Raw genomic sequence first — 21,032 nt, forward strand, 5'->3', positions numbered from 1 at the left:
CAAGAAACATCACGAGAATTTTAAAATAATTTTTAAAAGGAAAAAAGAACCTCCCGAATCTAACCATTTTACTTTAAGTATATACACATAATTTTGCCTAAAAAAATCACATAACTGCCTGCTTATGACTGGATTGACAATGTGACTCATACGGGAGTTATTTACAGATAATCACACATATTAACGCAACTCACGTCAGTGCATAGTATAGGTGTAGGTCCCACATGTCAGTATATGACAGAGAAAATAATTTCGAAAATTGGGGTGTAGGAGGAGATTCGAGTCTAAGACGTACTCCGTCCATAGGAACAGGGGAAGTACATGTTATTTTTTTAAATACATGTTATATTTTTTTGAGGGACAATACATGTTATGTTAGAGTCGTGCAAGCTAACAAACCAACTAGCGGTAATGCACGTACCTTTTTTAAGACTACATATCGCTCGATCACAAGCACGTGGGCTGGCCAGTACTGCATGTTACTTTTTTTATACATATTGTATCTTCTAAGGATTTTCTTAATGCATATTCTACTTGGTTTTTTATTTTAGTTTACTTTATCTAGTTCATCTTTATTTTTACATTTACTTTTTAACAAATAAAATTGTTGTATAGTTTATTCAATCTCATTATATTTTAGCTTGAAGAGGTAAACATGAACTTTTTTGAAATTTGTGTCGATTTAAAAAAAGGAAATGTAACGTCGATTATATATATTCATTCCATACCACAAGCACACACAATTATTGTGTATCATGATTGTATTTCTAAACTGCAAACTATTAAAAAAATGACAACATGTTCAACGTGTTTTTATAAAATGGTTATATTTTTTGCCCTGGTTTTCATATATTTAGTTTTCAAATTCGTTTTTACTTTTCCCATTGAAAAATAAATGTAAGAAAAGTCCAAAATAATTACTAGTACACAATTAATGTGTTTATTGTGTATTTGAATCTTTATTACATTTCATTATATAGTTAACTTGAAGAGGTAAACAGAACTGTTAAAAAAAACTATGTGATTTTTTAAAGTACGTACCTTCACTCATGACCACAAGCACCCACAATTATTGTGTATATTCATGTATTCTTGAAAAACATACAATTACTAACAATAACAGCATGCATTTTTTTAATTATAATAAATTTTAGAAATTTATTAAGAATATCTGAACATTTTCTACACGCATGTTGAACATTTTTTAAAATACACGTCGTCAATTATTTCAAAGCATGATTGTTTTTCAAAAATACATCCTTAATTTTTTAATACAAGAGATTTTTCCAAAATCATTTTGAATGCTTTTTTCAAATGCACAAACACTTTTTTTGGTGTCTTAGTTAAATGTTGTGGTCCAACTCATGTTGAACTGATAAAAAGGCTACCACCCAGACTCGGGCCCTCGACCTCACATGTCCCAAACTAGTTGCTTAGCATTTCGATACGTCTCGAATGTTATTTATATATGTTATTATCCTTACCAAAGAAAATGGAGTGCATTGGTTATTTAATTCTAAAAAATGCTAACGAAGTCCGGAAAAACATGAAACTTGGCATGGTGCCCTCAATGACACTTGGAGGTTCTTGTGAAATTTGAGAGGTCACAAAAATTGTGACTTATGGTGCTTAGAAAGCGGACCATCTCCGGAAAAGAATTTAGGTTCCAAGAGATAACAGGTGAGGTTTGGAGGCAAAGCGACCGCTGCTTCATCAGTTGGCCTTGAATTTTTTTTCTACACTCAACATACACCATTACACGATCCATGTCAAAAATGAGCATTTGTTTTGGCGTCTGTGTGCTATATGTAAGTCATTTAGTGCATTTCTAGGAATTTAATGAATATAATACAATTTTGAACTACATTTGAATGAAAAAGTTGGTACCAATTATTTGAGAACTCATATTTGTGTTCTTGAGTTTATGTTTTGGCCCTATCCAGGAAAATGAAGAAATTCCAAACACAAGGGTGCCAAGTCTTAACCCTGAAGATGGTGTTTATTGTTTTGTAATTCTGGAAAATACAAATGAAGTCTGAAAAATATTGGCATGGTGCTCTCATATTATATAACCTCCAGAGGTTGTAGTAAAATGTTGAAAAGGTTTCACAAAATTTATGACATACACTGCATGAAAGCCGGAACATCTTAGATGAAAAACCATGGTTTCGACGAGGAACGATTTGGGTTTGATGGCAAAGTTCTAGTTGGTACCTCGTTTGACAATGAAACTTTTTCTACACTCAAAGATACACCGGTGAGAATATATCATTTCTAGATGAAACGACCGGCAATGTTTTCGACCTTACTTGATATATATGTAGGTCAAACTGGAATTGGTTTCAGCGGACACGCGGAAATCAATTTTATGGAATATCCCACAAAACAACTTGCATGTAGAATATTAAAATTTTATTGTGATATACTTCCTTTGCCCCGTAATGAAAGAGCATTTTTGACACTACACTAGTGTAAAAAAACGCTCTTATATTACGGGACGGAGGGAGTATATGATAATTCTTTTTCAAAGTTACTCTTTTTTTTAGGTTTTCAAAGTTACTCTAGAAGGATGCCTTATTTGGTTATTAAGTGAAAAAAATGAATTTGTGGCCGGCCTCACTATCAACAGAGGCCCACTAGAGTTTCCAGCCGAAGTGGCGATCCAGCGTGAGGGCAAAGCTGCATTGTGATTGGTTGATCTAAGCATCCCACAGATCGCAGGTCCAAACCGTCTATTCCCCTGAGATCCAACGGCAAGGAAACCTCCCCTCTTGCTTGTGTTTTCTTCTGTCCACCACGAGATGCCCGCTTCTCTTCCACCGGGAGGAAGTGGATCTCGGTCGCCCCTTCCAGATCCTCCACCCACCGCCACCAGTCCTCCACCTTACCCATCCATGGCCGCCTCCACTTTAGCAAGGAAAAGGGTGGCAGCCGCCGCAACCACGCCATCCATGGCCATCCTCCCCTCTGCATCCCGCAACCACCGCGTTGGTAGCCGCCGCGACCTCTTCATCCACGCCCATCTTCCCCTCTGCATCGCGCAACGACCATCTGCCGCCGCGACTTTGCCTCGTCTCACAGGCGGCGACGCCGGACCTGCAGTGCATGCGGCGCCGACGACATTGCTACAGATGGTGCCCATCCTGCTGCAAGGAGCGAGCAGGTCCCTCGTGGCCTCGTGGGCATGCAGAGGCTGGATGGGTCGGGCACGATGACTACGAGGTGCGGGAGGTCCCACTTCAGCCTCCACTGACGGCGCGCCTGGTCGAGTTCTGCCGCATCGGACCGGCAGGATTCAACCAGGCCACCAGGTCTCTCTCCCCTGTTTCTTTTTATTTTCCCATGCTTTTCCTTTCTGTTTTCTTAGCCGTTCTTAGGGCTTCTTGACACACAGGTAGCACACGTTCATGGACTCTTCATCGATGGAGACAGAGTGTCCTTCAGAAGGATGGTTCAAGGAGAGATGCTTGCGAAAATGGTGTCTCCCACGCACAGGCATTAACCCCAGTTTGCATATGGCGAGCTCCGCCGGCGTTTCAGGAGCTGGAGAGTAGTTTAGGGTTCACTAGGAGATGTTTGTAATTTTAAGTTTTTAGGGATCTTTTTGCTCGTGTACAGGTGTATTTCCGGAGTTTTTTTATGTAACTTCATTTTATTTAATGAAATGAACATATATTTCTTTCAGATAGAAAATTTCCATGGACCAAGAGAAGGGAAATGTGATAGGAGGCGGGTGTATCTGTTGTAGTGAATTGGTGGGCCTTGGACCGACCATAGTTTAATGGGCCAAATTTTTAATTGGGTTGATTGCTACGTGGGCTGTCACTTTTGGACCTTGTCGAAATTCGACGGGCCATTGGGCCGATTCCTACATGGGCTGCCATATCAAATGATGACATGGTAAACATGTTAACGCCGTTACAAGCACGTCAGTTAAGCATTATTGGGGCAGATCCATGACGGTTGAGAACCGTCAAGGATGGTATGATGTCAAATTATGACGCGATATACATGACGAATTTCGAGTCTGTCATGAATGCGCACGCATGACAGATTTCTACTGATCCATGATGGAATAGAACCGTCATGTATTAACGGATTTCTTGTAGTGGGATGAGCCGGAGCCCTCCTAACCGCCTGCCCAACCAGTGCCCGGCACCGTAGTCGTGGACATCTTCTTCGACGAAGAGTAGCTAGGGTCGTATGTAGATGTAGTACGTAGGATTTCTTTTGCATGCTTTGTATGGATCAGGGGATGAAATATGAAAGAGGTGAATGCAAAGTGGCTAACTTGAGACGTGCTCGGTCAGTGCCCGCAGACGCGTCCGCGAGCGTTTGAGAGGCCGGATTCATAAAGTCCGGTTGTAGATGCTCTAGCTTGAGGGGAATAGTACTTTGTTTGTGTTAGAATAAACGAGAAAGACGGGAGACACAGAAGTAAAGTAAATCCCTTGTTCTCATTGATGATGGGTTACACATATATAACCCCCGAAGGGGTGTCTCCGAAGGGACACGAGGCAACCGCCTCCTTTAGGAAAAGTATGGATTAATAGGATTAATTAAATCCTAACACTCCCCCTAATCCATGCTTGTTAGTATAAGTATCATCATCTTGAGAAGCTCCTCCAAAAAACCTGTGGGAAAAATATGAGGAGATATGTGTTCCATATGTTGCTAAAACTCCTTCAATCCCAGTGGAAAAATAAGGAGAAAATGATGCAACATATAATGGTTATTGTCTCTTTTAACTCAATCCGAGAACCCATAGAGTTTAGAGGACAATAAATATGTCATATATACTTTCCTAAAAAACCCGGTGGGGAAAACAGAAAGTATGACATATGATCTCATGTTGATATTACCTCATTAAAAACCTTTATGAGAACCTGTAAAGTAAACTCATGAAGGGAAAAAGAGTATAATATGATGCATTGAACAGGAACAATTTAGGAAGATACCCCCCCTGATTCTTGCATATTCCGAAGTCGTCATATACCAATTCCATTTACACATTACTGGAATATAAAAGTTGGTAGAGACTTGGTGAACAAATCAGTTGCATGATTTGACTTGCAAGATATGCAATATACTCCCCCTGTTTGTATTCTGGCAACACAAGAAACATTATCGTTGAGATAATGGTTGGTGGATGTAGCCATGAGGTCTGTTTCAAAGACTCTTCATGAGAGGGCTACCACACCTAGTAGGAACACTAAATTTGTCTACGATCTGACATAGTGGGGATCTGATCGGTGTATCCAATGATATTGGTGTTCAGATTTCTCCAAAACTGAAAAACCAGGACAAGATGCTTCATGCCTTGGAGATATCGAAAGATATTCTTGAGTACCAACCAATTGTGTTTGGTCGATCCAATGGCATATGGAACGTCGAGTCGCAATATCTCATTTCCATCATCTCTTGGTCTAAATAGATCTTTCTCTACGTCTAGAGAATGAACTACCATAAGAGTTATGGATGGATAAGATTTGTCCACAATGAATTTCTCCAATATATTACGGATATAGACAACATAGTATACCATAATGTATGAATGAAGGTGCTCAATTTCCAGTAAAGAGCGGTATTTTGGTTTACCCAAATCCTTCATTTTAAACTCCGTCATTTAGATGATTACATGTGTCGTCATTGCAGACATACAAACATGGATAATCATCATTGTAGGAGTAATCCTTGTCTATAAGGAACTCACTAAGTCGGTTGTACCATATATACCGACAACAATAAGTCGTATGGTGACTTACTGATTTTTACACAATGTATGTTGCATTTTGTATTTCGATTCAGAATTGAGATTCCATCAGAAATCAATCATATATGTCTGAATCTAGTGATCCACATGGATATGTAATCACTACATCTATCAACTGCAGAGATAGACGATTTTGTACTGCCAATTATATAAGTTATCGGAATGAGATTCCACCTCCGGAGAATAGTTGGGTATCTGCGTGAACCCTTGTGCTACAATACTTGCTCTTTGTTTCACCACCTCATTGTTCTCAATTCTGTTTCCAGAAGAAAACTGGTGTAGGTATTGCTTATGCATACCTTTCCATTTTTGAGCAAGATCATTTCTACCTAGATTATACCCTTTGCTTGAGTTCAGTCCGAGTGTTGTTCACACTTTGCCATGGCCATGGTCTTTGGATCTGAATCACTTGAAAGGTTTTTCAATCTAGCTGAGAAAAGTATGTCGACAATTGTAGACTTCCGGTTCTATGTTTCTCCAGAATCTATATATCAATATATAGTTGATGGAAATATCGTTACCCATGTTGACTGCTCGCGATTTCCCAATGCGATTGAGTCGGGTATTCCGATGTGCCGGTCATTTTGTGCACTATGACCTGGGTTGGTGGAGGTTTCCCGTCCACTGGGTGTATACTACCCATCACGTGTCTGTCAACGTGAAGTTGACTTGCATTTACTGATTCACAGGCCTTGATATCCTTGCTTGCGAGAAGCTGAATCCTGATGTACTTCTGCCATACATCTCCCCCTATTGCTTTGAACGGGGAGTGGAGTGATTCTTATTGGTACCTTCACTCTTTCAGGCATATTTTGCAGGATTGTAGGATTGTGTGACACCTTTATAGTCAGCAAATGAATCTGGCAGGTTATTTGCAACGTGTTGCAAATGTTCTGAACGCATGGTTCAGATCTTTGAGTACGTGGATTTGAGGCAGAAATGTGTTGAACATTCCACTAATTTCCTGGCATTCTTTATGGTACTTGAAATCCCCCCTAATGCCTGGAAATGTTCCTCATTGAATCAGCATACTGACCTTGAATAACTCCCCGTGCGGGGGCTTGAGGTATTGACGGAAATACAGTTATTCCTCACATAGATCCCAACTATATGTTGAGGGGCCAATGATGTATGTCGGGGTGGTGATATCGGTATGCAACCGAATTACCGCAGATAGGAAATACTTGATAGATATCCACATATCAAAGATAGAGGGGAATAATATTATGCAGTTCTGTCATGAGCGTGTAAAACTGCATGACTCCAACGTAAAGTTGGCAAGTTGCAATTCCAAAGTAAAGATAATGCAATGAGCTTAACTCTTTGGATAGGATTCTACCAAACCATTTTGAGTCTAGACCTTAGGACAAATTGCTAAACTCAATCCAAGGGCCATAGAGAAGGCACTCAAGGAGAATTCTGCAATGTTATCTATTCGATTTGCTTGAAATCGATGTCAGGATAATGAGCCAATGGTTTCATGTGAATAAAGCACACATTTAAGACCATCATCGAGATATGTCTTTTAGAACCATGGAATGCCTGAATAGTCTAGTCAATGGATGGGAAGAGCTACTTACCTCAACTTGATGCATTCAAGGAGTCTGAGTGGTTCAGGGTAGACTTTAAGGTGTGCGAGCCTTAAAATTAGCTTCTCTGTGTCACTTGTAGTGCACATAAAATCCAAATGTTGTTAGAATTTAGCATCATAATAATCATAAACTATTGGAATTGCTGATAGTTTCTGTTTCAACCCAATGTCTTGATGACCAAGGTGAGTATGCCAAGTTTGTCATGTACAAGACACTCTGGAAAACTATCTCGTACACAACATGTGCTACGGGTTGAGTCGTATGTATAGTACAATCCAGATGATACACATAGAATGTGCTTGCCATATCCGTTGCATGTGGTAAAGAGAAGTTATTTCTCTTTGTTGTCATCATAAGTTTCGCTATGGAAACTATTTTTGACGGATACCTTCATAGTAAGGTACGAGTTAAACCTGGGAAGCAATAAAGCATCCCGACGTTACTCGAGTACCCACAGGGATAGTAAATATGACTCGAGTTGAGCCAACAAATACCTCATTGCGTCCAGCGATTTAAATATCTCCTTTCTCTCAATGAGAGTGGAAAAATTGGACTTCCCTGAGTATAAAGTTTGTGGTGCATATGTCCACAAGGCACATATCATTTTTCATCGAATTGACTCCCGTAGAAATCTATATATAGACATGAAGATTCTCAATATGAAAATCACTGTCAGATATATAGAATACATACAAATGTATTTGTATCAAAGTGCTGATACAGTATATTGTGATATACAATATATGATGACAACAATAATCATGTTCTTATGAGAACATCATAAATGGACATAAATAAATAGATCACTAAGGAGACTAAGGGACTAAATGTATAGTCTCCAAACATGTCGGTTGATGCATATTCAACCATCATGCTCTCCATGCTCATAGGGTCTCGTGACAGCTTGATGGTGTCAGGTTGAGGGTTTGAAGTGAGTTTCAAACCATTACCCTTGAGGTCCTTTGCATCCCGGTGGCGTGTCTTGGATTGCACGCGCTATCCCATAGGATGCAAGACTGATCTTAATGTCCATGACCCGCTTAAGTAAGTTGTGGTCATTGAGGGCAAGTGCCTCAAATTGTTAGCCATCAATTACTTATAGGGGCAAGCCAGAGATAATTAATTTACAAGAAGTAAATTAAAAACCATCATGATTTTGTAATAAGAATGCAAAAATTTGACTCAAGTGTATAACTTGAAAATGCTCAACCTCAATTGTGGGAACATAACACATTGGAGATCACTTAGATCTCATAGTAATAGGTTGCATGGCCATTACCTTGTGTATGCTACAATTTAGATATAAGAAATACACGTTGAAGGTAATCGCTTATCGAGTTTGACAAAGCGTAGACCTCAGAGAAGAGGGGATAGTCTGCAAATGAGCAGTAGATCCCAACTCATTACCTTATGATTTCAAATATAATGAGGGAGAAATATTCAAAAATTTGCAAGTTTGATATTGCGAGAGAAGATGATCTCAATCGCAAAAACATGTTCAAGAGAACTTGATATGTGGTAAACACGTAGAACATGCCATTATTCCCAGATGGAAATCTGGTACTCAGCAGAACAGTACTGATGTACTGAATTTGTCTTTGCAAGAGATTAAAAATCTCAATTGCAAATGGATGTAATAAATCTCGACACATGATAAACGTGGAAAAATATTACATCAACTTAAGATTTGGAATACATCTCAGTACTCAACAGATATATACTACTATTGTAATGAATAGTAATGATGTTGCAAACTTGACACTCAAGTGAACATTTGAATTGTATAGACCTCAAATGAAATGAGATGATCTTGTATCAAGTTGCATGATAATTCAGTGGAGTGAATTAATATTGTGCGAGAGAAAATTAATCTCAATCGCAATGAGATTGTTTGCGAGAAAATAATAATTCTCAATCGCAAATCAATATGGTTGTGCGAGAAAAATTTAATTTCAATCGCAAAACAATGATGCTCTTAAACAAAGAACTGCAGAAACTCATCTGTGATTATGAGAAACCACAAGGGTTGGAGTAAAAACAGCCGAAGAGATAAGGTTATCTTCCTTTTTCTCTCAAGAGCGGTTCCTGATGGGGATTTCTCCCGTAACCGCCAGCGTGCAGGAGACGGGAGGCGGCGCGGCCATGGCGCCGGCGGGCGCGGCGCACGGCCATGGTGTGGGGCGCGTCGCAGAGCAGGCGGACGGGTGCGGGGCGCGTCGGGCTGGCACGACCAGGGGCCACGACTCTCCTTGGACCGAGGATCCGGGCCGTGGCCCTTGCTGACGGAGCCACGGACGCCGGTGGAGGGCGGGTCGACGCGACCACGTAGCCGCCGTCGTGGGCTCTGCCACGCCGCGATGATGCAGGCTGCGGCCGCACAATCATCTTCATACCTCCGCGGTCCAACGATAGGACAGATACGCACGACGACGAATGTCCTTGTGGAGAAGAAGTAAGGCGTCGTACATATTCTTCTCCGTCAGTTTCTCCGTGATTTGCTTCGTGGCTTCCTGTTCGTGGTAAAGCAAATATTCTGTAGTCATGAACAGAATTAGGAAACTAGCACCTTGTTTGTTCGTAGCTATTAGATGAAGACACTGATATTTGTGGGGTGCTTCACGCAGATTCAGTTCTTCTTCCACTTTTGATTTTCCTCTCATGGAGTTCACTGGAGTTGAAAATCGCTGGAGTTGCCGCCGCTCTCCGCCGAGGGCACTGCAATTCGTGTGGGCTCCTCCGACGTCTGGTACAGCAGTGACGCCGACCACCGCAAGGCAGCGGGCACCGCGCGTGGGAGGTGCCTGCCGGATTTTACCATCGGCAATGGATTTTGTGCGCCTGAGTCGCGCGATCCTGTGGCCTATTAGCTCAGCTGGTTAGAGCATCGTGCTGATAACGTGTTAGAATAAACGAGAAAGACGGGAGACACAGAAGTAAAGTAAATCCCTTGTTCTCATTGATGATGGATTACACATATATAACCCCCGAAGGGGTGTCTCCGAAGGGACACGAGGCAACCGCCTCCTTTAGGAAAAGTATGGATTAATAGGATTAATTAAATCCTAACAGTTTGTACCTTTGTCACCTGTCATTTGTTGGGAACGAACAACACAAATTTCCTTAAGGACAGGTAGTTTTATTGTAGAAAGGGAGCCATAATGTCGCCTGGTGTTAAGATTTTGAAAATTTCAGCTATGAATATGGTAGAAGCTCATAATACAAATGAGACCAGTTCAAATACAGCCTAAAAGTAAATAGTTCTTCGCCCGCAAAAAAGAAGTAAATGGAACTATGTAAACAAGGACTTCATGCAGGCAGTATTGTAGATGGGTCTGTTTAGGACACATCTAGATTTAACATAGTTATGTCACTATGTTGCATCTAAGCTGATGCCCATTCTGTTTATGATCTATTTGTTTTTGTTCTAGTCTTTTTTGTTTCTTATTGCTGCAATATATATTTGTGGGAGCTTAGATATGACATCTTTAGAAAACATCTAGATGTGAATTACATGAACTGTTGTAGATCGCTGAACATGTGAGAACCTAACACAATGGTGAATGCGGAATCATAAGAGACTCAAAGCACATAAACCATATGCAGTTTCAGGATTTTGGACATACAAGAAAGCTACAACAAGTTGCCAAGAACCAACTCCGAAGAATATTCTTAATCATTGGTGATAGCAAGCTCGTAGTATCACGTTCAAACTTTTATTTTTGTGAAGAGAAAAACTGGCCACTGAACTATTGTAGGTGTAAGTTTCATCTCTCAACTCTAACAGAAATTATTAGTCCCTTCAGTATATCACCGTATGGATTTCTTTTATTATTCCACTATTTTTCTTTTGTTATCTTGACTATTTTCTTATTCAGTAGATGAGGTTACTAAAGATATGTTGACTGTAGTTTCACACATGTGGCGACCTAGTTAGCGCAAACAAAAAGAGAGAGAGAGATAGAAAATAGGTTCATTTGCAAACATAAATGGAAAATTATTGTAGTGAAATTACTTAAGATTTTAGGATCATAAAGTTGCATAACGTGGACTATGGTAAAATTTAGAAGGCTTCCATTTTTTGTGCCAAATCTATGAAAGTGACCAAGAGTTTGGTACTATTAGAGTTGAGGAACTAAATTTATTTGTTGGGTCTTTCACAATAGATTGAGAACAAAAAATGCATGTTGCTCCTTTATTTAATCATCCATTAGATCAACTTTTGGATGGTCTGGATTTTTATTTTACGGATAGTCTGGATTAAGTGGATCAAATATCTCATGTTTTTTTACACCGGTATAGATGATGACAACCCGGGAAGTTTACTAAAGAAACTAGTAAGTGTGCACGTGCAACGCACATTTTGACGAAAATTAATACTGGATGCGAGAATTCAAATGCATAAAAAACTAATTTAATTCTCCCTCAGCATGTATTTTTACAAGTGTACTTTTTATTTCAAAAGTCAAACTTTTCTTTCTTTGACAAAACCATTAATCTTTGGGACATTTACATCTGTGCCCCTAACTCGAACCCACTACTCAGATTTGCCCCTAACTTTGAAGCATGCTCAAATTTGCCCCTCTGCCGTTAAGTCACTACTCAGAAATGCCCTTCCGTACAGTATTGTAGCACTTTCCGTCCAATACTGTAGCATTTTCCGTCTGCTACAGTACACATGGGCCTTTGACGGTCAAAGGCCTTTGACTGGACGGAAGGGCATTTCTGAGTAGTGGCTTAACGGCAGAGGGGCAAATTTAAGCATGCTTTGAAATTAGGGCAAATCTGAGTAGGTGGTTCGAGTTAGGGGCAGAAATGCAAATGGCCCTTAATCTTTAGATCTGCTATTTTGTCAAGGCTGAGTATCATCGCTCACATAAATGCAAGATTTGATCCCAATAAAATGCCCATGATGCAACATCCATCATCTCACGTTCATCAACAACCAAAGACCAAAAGGCCAAGGCAATTTATTTGTTTGTAAAAAAAAGTTTTATAGAACCATCATAATATACATGCAACACTTTTCCACATAAGAGCGGATGACAAGTGTATGCAATATACGGTAATGACAAACATAAAAAAGTTCTCAATTCTCTAGCTCGCTTAACCTTAATAATGTACATAATTAGGAATCCAATGATTGTACTTACACTGTAGTCCATGTTGGAAATTAAATTTGAAAACAATAATGGACATCTTTGCATTGATATCTGAATGGATTAACCTTGTAGTAATATAGATAACAAAGATGATTTTGATAAGAGCATTTTTACTTTCCCCTAGCAATGCATCTCCTGTTCGCAGCACATATTAAGGCATAATAAGCTACAAATAGATGATCACATAATAAGCTACAAATAGATGGTAGCATTCTTGCATGCAGCTGCAACACATAAGGGTGAACCATAGAGACAAGAAATAATAAAAAGAAAAGAGTACCATAATCTTTTATATTAGTTAAATAGAATTGTTGTGCTCGCTGCATGACACATGTAGAAATCAGAAAAATGAAAAAGATTAGTACTCAAAGGAAATGAGAAATGCCATTAACTGTGAGATGCATTGTCATGAATATATAAGAAACTTTTTTCATCACTCCAAGACATCTCCCTGCACAAGTCCTTGGTGCTTTTTCCTGTGGGATTTTATCCTAGTTTGGCTTGGTCAACGCAAATGGAGGTAGATCAAAATGAACTACATAAAAAAAAAACTCACAGCAAAAAAAATAGTTGTAATGCCAATGTTGTCGTAACTCAACAAAGGTATCCGTACGCAAGTGTGGAAGAAAAAATTATGGAGCAGCAAACATGAGCACGAAAAACTAATATACATAAAACTCACATGAGCATCCATTCCAGGCCCTGCAATTTTGTACACAAAACAAATTGAGAAAAGACAGTAGAACATAATATAACATAACTTTTCATGACACATTTAGCCTGAACCATCCTCGTCATCTATGGTCTCGCATGCAGGAGGCTGCTCCTCAATACTTGAAACCAATGAGCTTAGCAAGTCTTCCATAAAAGGACTCCGCTCAAAATGTCAGATGAATTTCATAGGGCAACAAAACAATAGACCTGTGATTATTTAACGCTGAGAAGGCAAATGATAATAAAATAATATCCCAGCCATTTCTTCTCTAATACTGTATATGCAATCTTTAGAATGCCACAGATTACAAAAATTGCAAACCAAAATACTTTTATTGAAATTTAGCCAATCAGAGGAATAATTATTCTACCTTTCCCAAAGATAGTAGTATTATATATGAAGAAAAGTATAAATCATAATATACAATGATTTGCTAGCTATACTATACAATGATGAATGTTGAGTTGTTTGTGACGCCGCATCTTCTCCCGAACATTCTTATTTCGTTAACAAATGGATTGATCAAGGAGTTGGGGTGGTCATGTCCGTGCTCTCACTGGACCCAGCCAAATGTTGTTATATACTCGTACGACATTATTCTGGTAAAAATTAGAGGAATTTAGAGTTTGTGCACATGGATATCCTATTTTCCATTTTAATTGATCAAACTATCAAGAGCGAGCTGAACATTTCCCTTTGGTACATCACACATATTTGGATAAATACTACACAGAATGATCTACAGGAAAGTGACCAGAGAGTGACATGGACCAAACAAGCAGCATCGGAGTCTTGAACATGCTAAAGCAAGCAGTTATACTAATGACGTGAGAAAAAAAAGGAAGGTATGAACGGGCGTAGTTCTAACCCAAACGAAAAGACAAACAACAGATTCATCGATGGTTGGTTGTTAAAGTCTGCCATATATGCGACAGATGATACCCTGAGAGAGAGAGAGAGAGAGAGAGAGAGAGAGAGAGAGAGAGAGCAGGAGCTCCGAGACGCCGTGCTAAGCCGCGAAGTCAGCCTTGTCGCAGCCACCGCGCTATGCAGGCGTGCAGCGGCCAGCGGCGACATTCCCCGCAGCACCCCAACTCCAGCGGTACCCTACACACCACAAACCATTTGACAGATCCGGCAGCTACATGGATATATAGGGCTACCAACTGTTACACCTATTGCGTTACCTGGGGATGCACGGGAATGGCCGGCGGCGGAGTGGCCAACGGAGGGCACGGAGAGGGAGGCCGCTGAGCAGCAGGTCGCGGTGGCGGCATGGGCAGTGGCGCGAAATAGATGAGATCTTGGCGTTGTGGCAGAATGGTGAATACCGGTGGCGGAGGCGGCGGCGCCCGCGCTCGCATCGATCGCGTGGGCGGCGGGGGCGGTTGGCATCTCTCAAGTGTATGCAATATACGGTAATGACAAACATAAAAAAGTTCTCAATTCTCTAGCTCGCTTAACCTTAATAATGTACATAATTAGGAATCCAATGATTGTACTTACACTGTAGTCCATGTTGGAAATTAAATTTGAAAACAATAATGGACATCTTTGCATTGATATCTGAATGGATTAACCTTGTAGTAATATAGATAACAAAGATGATTTTGATAAGAGCATTTTTACTTTCCCCTAGCAATGCATCTCCTGTTCGCAGCACATATTAAGGCATAATAAGCTACAAATAGATGATCACATAATAAGCTACAAATAGATGGTAGCATTCTTGCATGCAGCTGCAACACATAAGGGTGAACCATAGAGACAAGAAATAATAAAAAGAAAAGAGTACCATAATCTTTTATATTAGTTAAATAGAATTGTTGTGCTCGCTGCATGACACATGTAGAAATCAGAAAAATGAAAAAGATTAGTACTCAAAGGAAATGAGAAATGCCATTAACTGTGAGATGCATTGTCATGAATATATAAGAAACTTTTTTCATCACTCCAAGACATCTCCCTGCACAAGTCCTTGGTGCTTTTTCCTGTGGGATTTTATCCTAGTTTGGCTTGGTCAACGCAAATGGAGGTAGATCAAAATGAACTACATAAAAAAAAAACTCACAGCAAAAAAAATAGTTGTAATGCCAATGTTGTCATAACTCAACAAAGGTATCCGTACGCAAGTGTGGAAGAAAAAATTATGGAGCAGCAAACATGAGCACGAAAAACTAATATACATAAAACTCACATGAGCATCCATTCCAGGCCCTGCAATTTTGTACACAAAACAAATTGAGAAAAGACAGTAGAACATAATATAACATAACTTTTCATGACACATTTAGCCTGAACCATCCTCGTCATCTATGGTCTCGCATGCAGGAGGCTGCTCCTCAATACTTGAAACCAATGAGCTTAGCAAGTCTTCCATAAAAGGACTCCGCTCAAAATGTCAGATGAATTTCATAGGGCAACAAAACAATAGACCTGTGATTATTTAACGCTGAGAAGGCAAATGATAATAAAATAATATCCCAGCCATTTCTTCTCTAATACTGTATATGCAATCTTTAGAATGCCACAGATTACAAAAATTGCAAACCAAAATACTTTTATTGAAATTTAGCCAATCAGAGGAATAATTATTCTACCTTTCCCAAAGATAGTAGTATTATATATGAAGAAAAGTATAAATCATAATATACAATGATTTGCTAGCTATACTATACAATGATGAATGTTGAGTTGTTTGTGACGCCGCATCTTCTCCCGAACATTCTTATTTCGTTAACAAATGGATTGATCAAGGAGTTGGGGTGGTCATGTCCGTGCTCTCACTGGACCCAGCCAAATGTTGTTATATACTCGTACGACATTATTCTGGTAAAAATTAGAGGAATTTAGAGTTTGTGCACATGGATATCCTATTTTCCATTTTAATTGATCAAACTATCAAGAGCGAGCTGAACATTTCCCTTTGGTACATCACACATATTTGGATAAATACTACACAGAATGATCTACAGGAAAGTGACCAGAGAGTGACATGGACCAAACAAGCAGCATCGGAGTCTTGAACATGCTAAAGCAAGCAGTTATACTAATGACGTGAGAAAAAAAAGGAAGGTATGAACGGGCGTAGTTCTAACCCAAACGAAAAGACAAACAACAGATTCATCGATGGTTGGTTGTTAAAGTCTGCCATATATGCGACAGATGATACCCTGAGAGAGAGAGAGAGAGAGAGAGAGAGAGAGAGAGAGAGAGAGCAGGAGCTCCGAGACGCCGTGCTAAGCCGCGAAGTCAGCCTTGTCGCAGCCACCGCGCTATGCAGGCGTGCAGCGGCCAGCGGCGACATTCCCCGCAGCACCCCAACTCCAGCGGTACCCTACACACCACAAACCATTTGACAGATCCGGCAGCTACATGGATATATAGGGCTACCAACTGTTACACCTATTGCGTTACCTGGGGATGCACGGGAATGGCCGGCGGCGGAGTGGCCAACGGAGGGCACGGAGAGGGAGGCCGCTGAGCAGCAGGTCGCGGTGGCGGCATGGGCAGTGGCGCGAAATAGATGAGATCTTGGCGTTGTGGCAGAATGGTGAATACCGGTGGCGGAGGCGGCGGCGCCCGCGCTCGCATCGATCGCGTGGGCGGCGGGGGCGGTTGGCATCTCTCACGTGCGCCAGAGGAGGATCGGCGGCTGCTCGTGCCTGGTGCGTGCGTCGTGCGCGGGACTGCGGGTAGTTAGATTAGGATCTGATTGTGATCAGCTTTTTCCCTTCCGTGATTGTAGGACTTGAAGTACCATATTCTTCTCGGTGGAATACGGTTAGTCAATATAAATTGCTAAGTGCACAAAGAAAACGGATTAGGGCATGTACAATGGTGCTATCTTAGGAGTGCCACGTAGGATCAATGATGAGGTGGAGGAAAAAGAACTCATAAGAAAAGGCTTGTCTTCTCTTATTTAAGAGAAGACAAGAGATGATCTCTTAGCACAATATGTCTCACCACGTTTTTAGGAATTGCCGGTTATTGAAGATAAGACTAAGAGATGACCCATTGTAAATTCTCTTTTTTGTCATCTCTAAATTAGATGCAAAACTTAAGATAAGACCATCTTATCAACCATTGTACATGCCCTTAGATCAAGGCTAGCGTTTTTTCTTTTTGAACTTCACTTCTCACTTTATTAAACTAAGGAAAGGATCTCGTCCGAAACAATACTTAGAATACAGTCAGGGGGAACTAGGTCCCAAAGCATCGAAGCCCTATTACTTATTCCTAATTTAGCCAGCACATGGGCAGCTCTATTCGCTGTTCTCCTCACCCAGGTGATCTTGCAATCAGCTAGCAAACTGCACATTGATTTCACTTCCTCTACAACTTGCCCCATAGCTGATAAATTCCGCTTCTTCTCGTTGAGCATTCCAGCAACAGTCTGGCAGTCCGTTTCAAGGTGCAACTTCTGCACTCCCCTTTGAATAGCTTCCTGAACTGCTCGTCTACATGCAAGTAGTTCAGCCACCTCCGCGCTGCATGTATCTGGGAAAAACACCGACGCTGCACCTCTAAAAGCTCCATGTTCATCTCTGAAGATCACGCCCCCTCCACCTCCCACCCCGACCGCAGCATGGCTCCATCTACATTGGCCTTCAGCCAACCCTGCTCCGGAGTTTTCCAAGTATCATTCAGCTGGCTTCTTCCAACAGAAACATGGCCACCCATTACTCTTTGCCACTCCTCCAGTCGCATAACCACCACTTTTGCAATCTGCCCCGGGTCCTCAATCTTCTTTCCTTCACGCGTTTCATTCCGTGCTAACCATAGAGCGTAGATGCCCTGGATCATCATGGACATTTCTCATCCGACGCCTCTGACAGCCATTGTAAAATCCACTTCGCGAGCGAACTCTGAGTGCTCATAGAAACAGGTGGGATCGCCACCCTTACACCCAATGCCGAGCCCAGCTCTTGCCAAAACCTTGCCGAATGGCTGCAGGCCCAAAACCGATGGTATAGCGTCTCTTCTCTCCCACATGCAGGGCAAAAAACGCCCGCCTTGATATGTCGCCGCAGAAGTTCCGAACCCACAGCCAGGCCATTCTTGATCAATCTCCAAATGTGGATCAGCGCTTTGCCAGGAGCTTTGGATCCCCACAGCGAGAGCCAACTTTGGTGGGTCGCGGTGGATGACGAAGAGCCCGGCTGTCCTGCTCTCGCCCTTTTCTTCTCCATACATAGATGATATGCAGATTTTACAGTAAAATCACCATTTTTTGTAAAGTTCCAAGCAGGGAAATCTACAGAGCTCTGTCCACCCACACAAATTTGTAGAATATCCTGAATATCATCCGGTGTAAACATGGTCTCCAGTTTAGCTTTATCCCATGCATCACCCTCCTCATTCAGTAAATCGCTAACACGCGTCATACCTTGCACATATACTTGGCCCAGTGGCCGGAGGTATCCTTTGCGCGGTATCCAGTTATCATGATGAATTCGGATAGATGAGCCATCGCCTACTCTCCAAACTAAACCATCAAGCAGCAAATCTCGTCCATACAAGATACTTCTGAAAGTGAATGAGGTACCATTCGGACAGGTTGCGCTAAGAATAGAACCATCAGTGAAATATCTAGCCTTAAGTACCCTTGAGCAGAGAGAGGAGGGGACTTGTAGGATCCTCCATGCCTGTTTTGCAAGCAAAGCTTGATTAAACGCCTCCATATCACGAAAGCCCATACCTCCATCTTGCTTACTAACACACATTTTCTTCCATGCAATCCAATGAACCTTTTTTTCACCATTTGCTTCACCCCACCAAAAGTTTGAAGAGATAGATGTCAGATTCCCGCACATTTTCTTGAAGAGTTGGAAGCAACTCATGGTGAAAGTTGGGGTTGATTGGAGCCCCGACTTGACCAGCACCTCCCTGGCCTTTTTTGACAATCCTTGCCCTTTCCATCCCGTAACCTCTCCTTTAGCACTCTCTCGAACGTATTTAAATGTCCCATCTTTGGCTCTTCCCACCACAGTTGGTAGGCCCAAATATTTTTCACTTCACGCTTCGGATTGGATGCCCATGACCTCCTTCAAATGTTCCTTGTTCTCATTGGTACTACCTTTCCCAAAGTAAATAGAAGATTTTTGCATATTTACTTTCTGTCCCAAGGCCACTTCATAGTCATGCAAGATGGATTTGAGCGCTTGAAAGTTTCTCTCTGAGCCTTCTAGGAACACAATACTATCGTCCGCAAACAGCAGATGGGTTACTATGGGGCCAGTGCTCCCAAAAGATATCCCTTTTATGTCACCCAGCCGCTGCGCGTTTTTGATTAATGCCGAGAAACCCTCCACACAGAACAAAAAAAGGTACGGTGACAAAGGTTCACCCTGTCTTAGGCCTCTGGAGGGTAAAAAAGTGTGCGATATCCCACCATTGAGCTTCACTGAAAACCTCGGAGACGTCACACATCTCATGATCATTTGTACCCACTCTGCCGCAAAACCGAACCTCTCCATCATCCTCTCCAAAAACACCCACTCTATCCTATCATAGGCCTTCATCATATCTAGCTTGACCGCACAACAAGGTTTCCTCCTTTTTCTCTTCCGGATCGCATGGACACACTCATACGCCACAAGAATGTTGTCTGAGATAAGTCTCCCTGGGACAAATGCGCTTTGCTCTTCTGAAATCAACACCGGAAGGATCTCTTTTAATCTGTTAGCAAGGACCTTAGTGGCTATCTTATACAACACATTGCACAAGCTTATTGGACGGAATTGTGACATCAACTCCGGTGAGTTGACCTTAGGGATCATCACAATTACCGTGTCGTTGAAACTCTCAGGTCTTGATAAACCCTTGAGGAAAGACCTCACTGCATCACAAACATCATTCCTTACTAGTGACCAGTGTCGCTGGTAGAACAACGCCGGAAAACCATCCGGCCCTAGGGCCTTAGTTGGTCGCATTTGAAACAGAGCAGTCTCTATCTTAGCATCTGTAATATCAGCAGTGAGTTTTGCATTCATCTCGGCCGAGATCGCTGGGTGAATATGTTGCAGTAGCAAATCCGCACCCTCTGACCCCTCGGATCTGAACAAGTTTTCTTAGAAACTTGCAGCCTCCCGTCGGATCTCTTCGTCAGACGAAACCCTTGTTCCATCATCTCTGATCAAGGCCTTGACAGTATTCTTCCTTTTTCTATGAGAAGCGCGATTCTGGAAGTACTTAGTATTCTGATCGCCCCACTGTAACCAGTCAATTCTAGACCTTTGGCGGTAATAGATTTCTTCCTTCTCGTACAAATCATGAAGCTGGCCCTCCACATCCTTAACCTCCTGGAAATAACCAGTCCGTAACGAGCGTTCTTTGGCCTCCTTTAATTGCACCTTAAGCCTGGCAATTTGCTTCCGTAAGGAGCCAAACACCTCCCTGCACCACTTGTTCAACGCCTTGGACATGGCCTGCATCTTTTTACTCATGTCTGCATGCGGTCCAAGCTGCTGGTTGACTTCCTGCCATGTCTGCATAATCATATCATCATAATCTTCATGGCGAGTCCATGCCTCATCAAAACGGAAAATCCTCGGCCCCCTCCTTGCGCCAACGTCCAGTGACGCAGCGGCTCTGACCACTATGGCAGCATGATCCGACTCCTCTGTTAGCACATGTTCCACTCCTGTCCCCAGGAACACTTGTAGAAACTCATCAGTACAGGTCGCACGATCCAGCCTCACTTGTATATTGCTATTCAGGTCTTGTTTATTATCCCATATGAACGGGTATCCGGTGAAACCCAAGTCCGTCAAGCTGCAATCAGCTAGGCA

At 41.6% G+C, this 21,032-nt stretch overlaps 1 protein-coding gene across 2 annotated transcripts; it reads left to right on the forward strand.

Moving 5' to 3' along the window:
* The first annotated feature begins 9,196 nt into the window (after positions 1-9,196).
* LOC119368656 lies at positions 9,197-10,440 on the forward strand. 2 transcript variants are annotated; one of them, XR_005176704.1, is made up of 2 exons: positions 9,197-9,884; positions 9,990-10,440. XR_005176704.1 is itself a non-coding variant. In XM_037633857.1 (2 exons), exons 1-2 carry the CDS (start codon positions 9,375-9,377, stop codon positions 10,243-10,245), a joined length of 699 nt encoding a protein of 232 aa, XP_037489754.1. In that variant the 5' UTR covers positions 9,197-9,374; the 3' UTR covers positions 10,246-10,440. The 2 variants fall into 2 exon arrangements, 1 of the variants encoding a protein (XP_037489754.1); XM_037633857.1 differs by having other exon boundaries at positions 9,197-9,817.
* The last annotated feature ends 10,592 nt before the right edge of the window (positions 10,441-21,032 follow it).

Source organism: Triticum dicoccoides, chromosome 2B, assembly GCF_002162155.2.
Source record: "Triticum dicoccoides isolate Atlit2015 ecotype Zavitan chromosome 2B, WEW_v2.0, whole genome shotgun sequence".
Taxonomy (NCBI): Eukaryota; Viridiplantae; Streptophyta; class Magnoliopsida; order Poales; family Poaceae; genus Triticum; species Triticum dicoccoides.

Coding starts and splice junctions, on each gene's coding strand:
- LOC119368656 (XM_037633857.1), top strand. CDS start 9,375: ATGAGAAACCACAAGGGTTGGAGTAAAAACAGCCGAAGAGATAAGGTT. Junction 9,818..9,989: donor AATGTCCTTGTGGAGAAGAA/GTAAGGCGTCGT, acceptor TGCTTCACGCAG/ATTCAGTTCTTCTTCCACTT.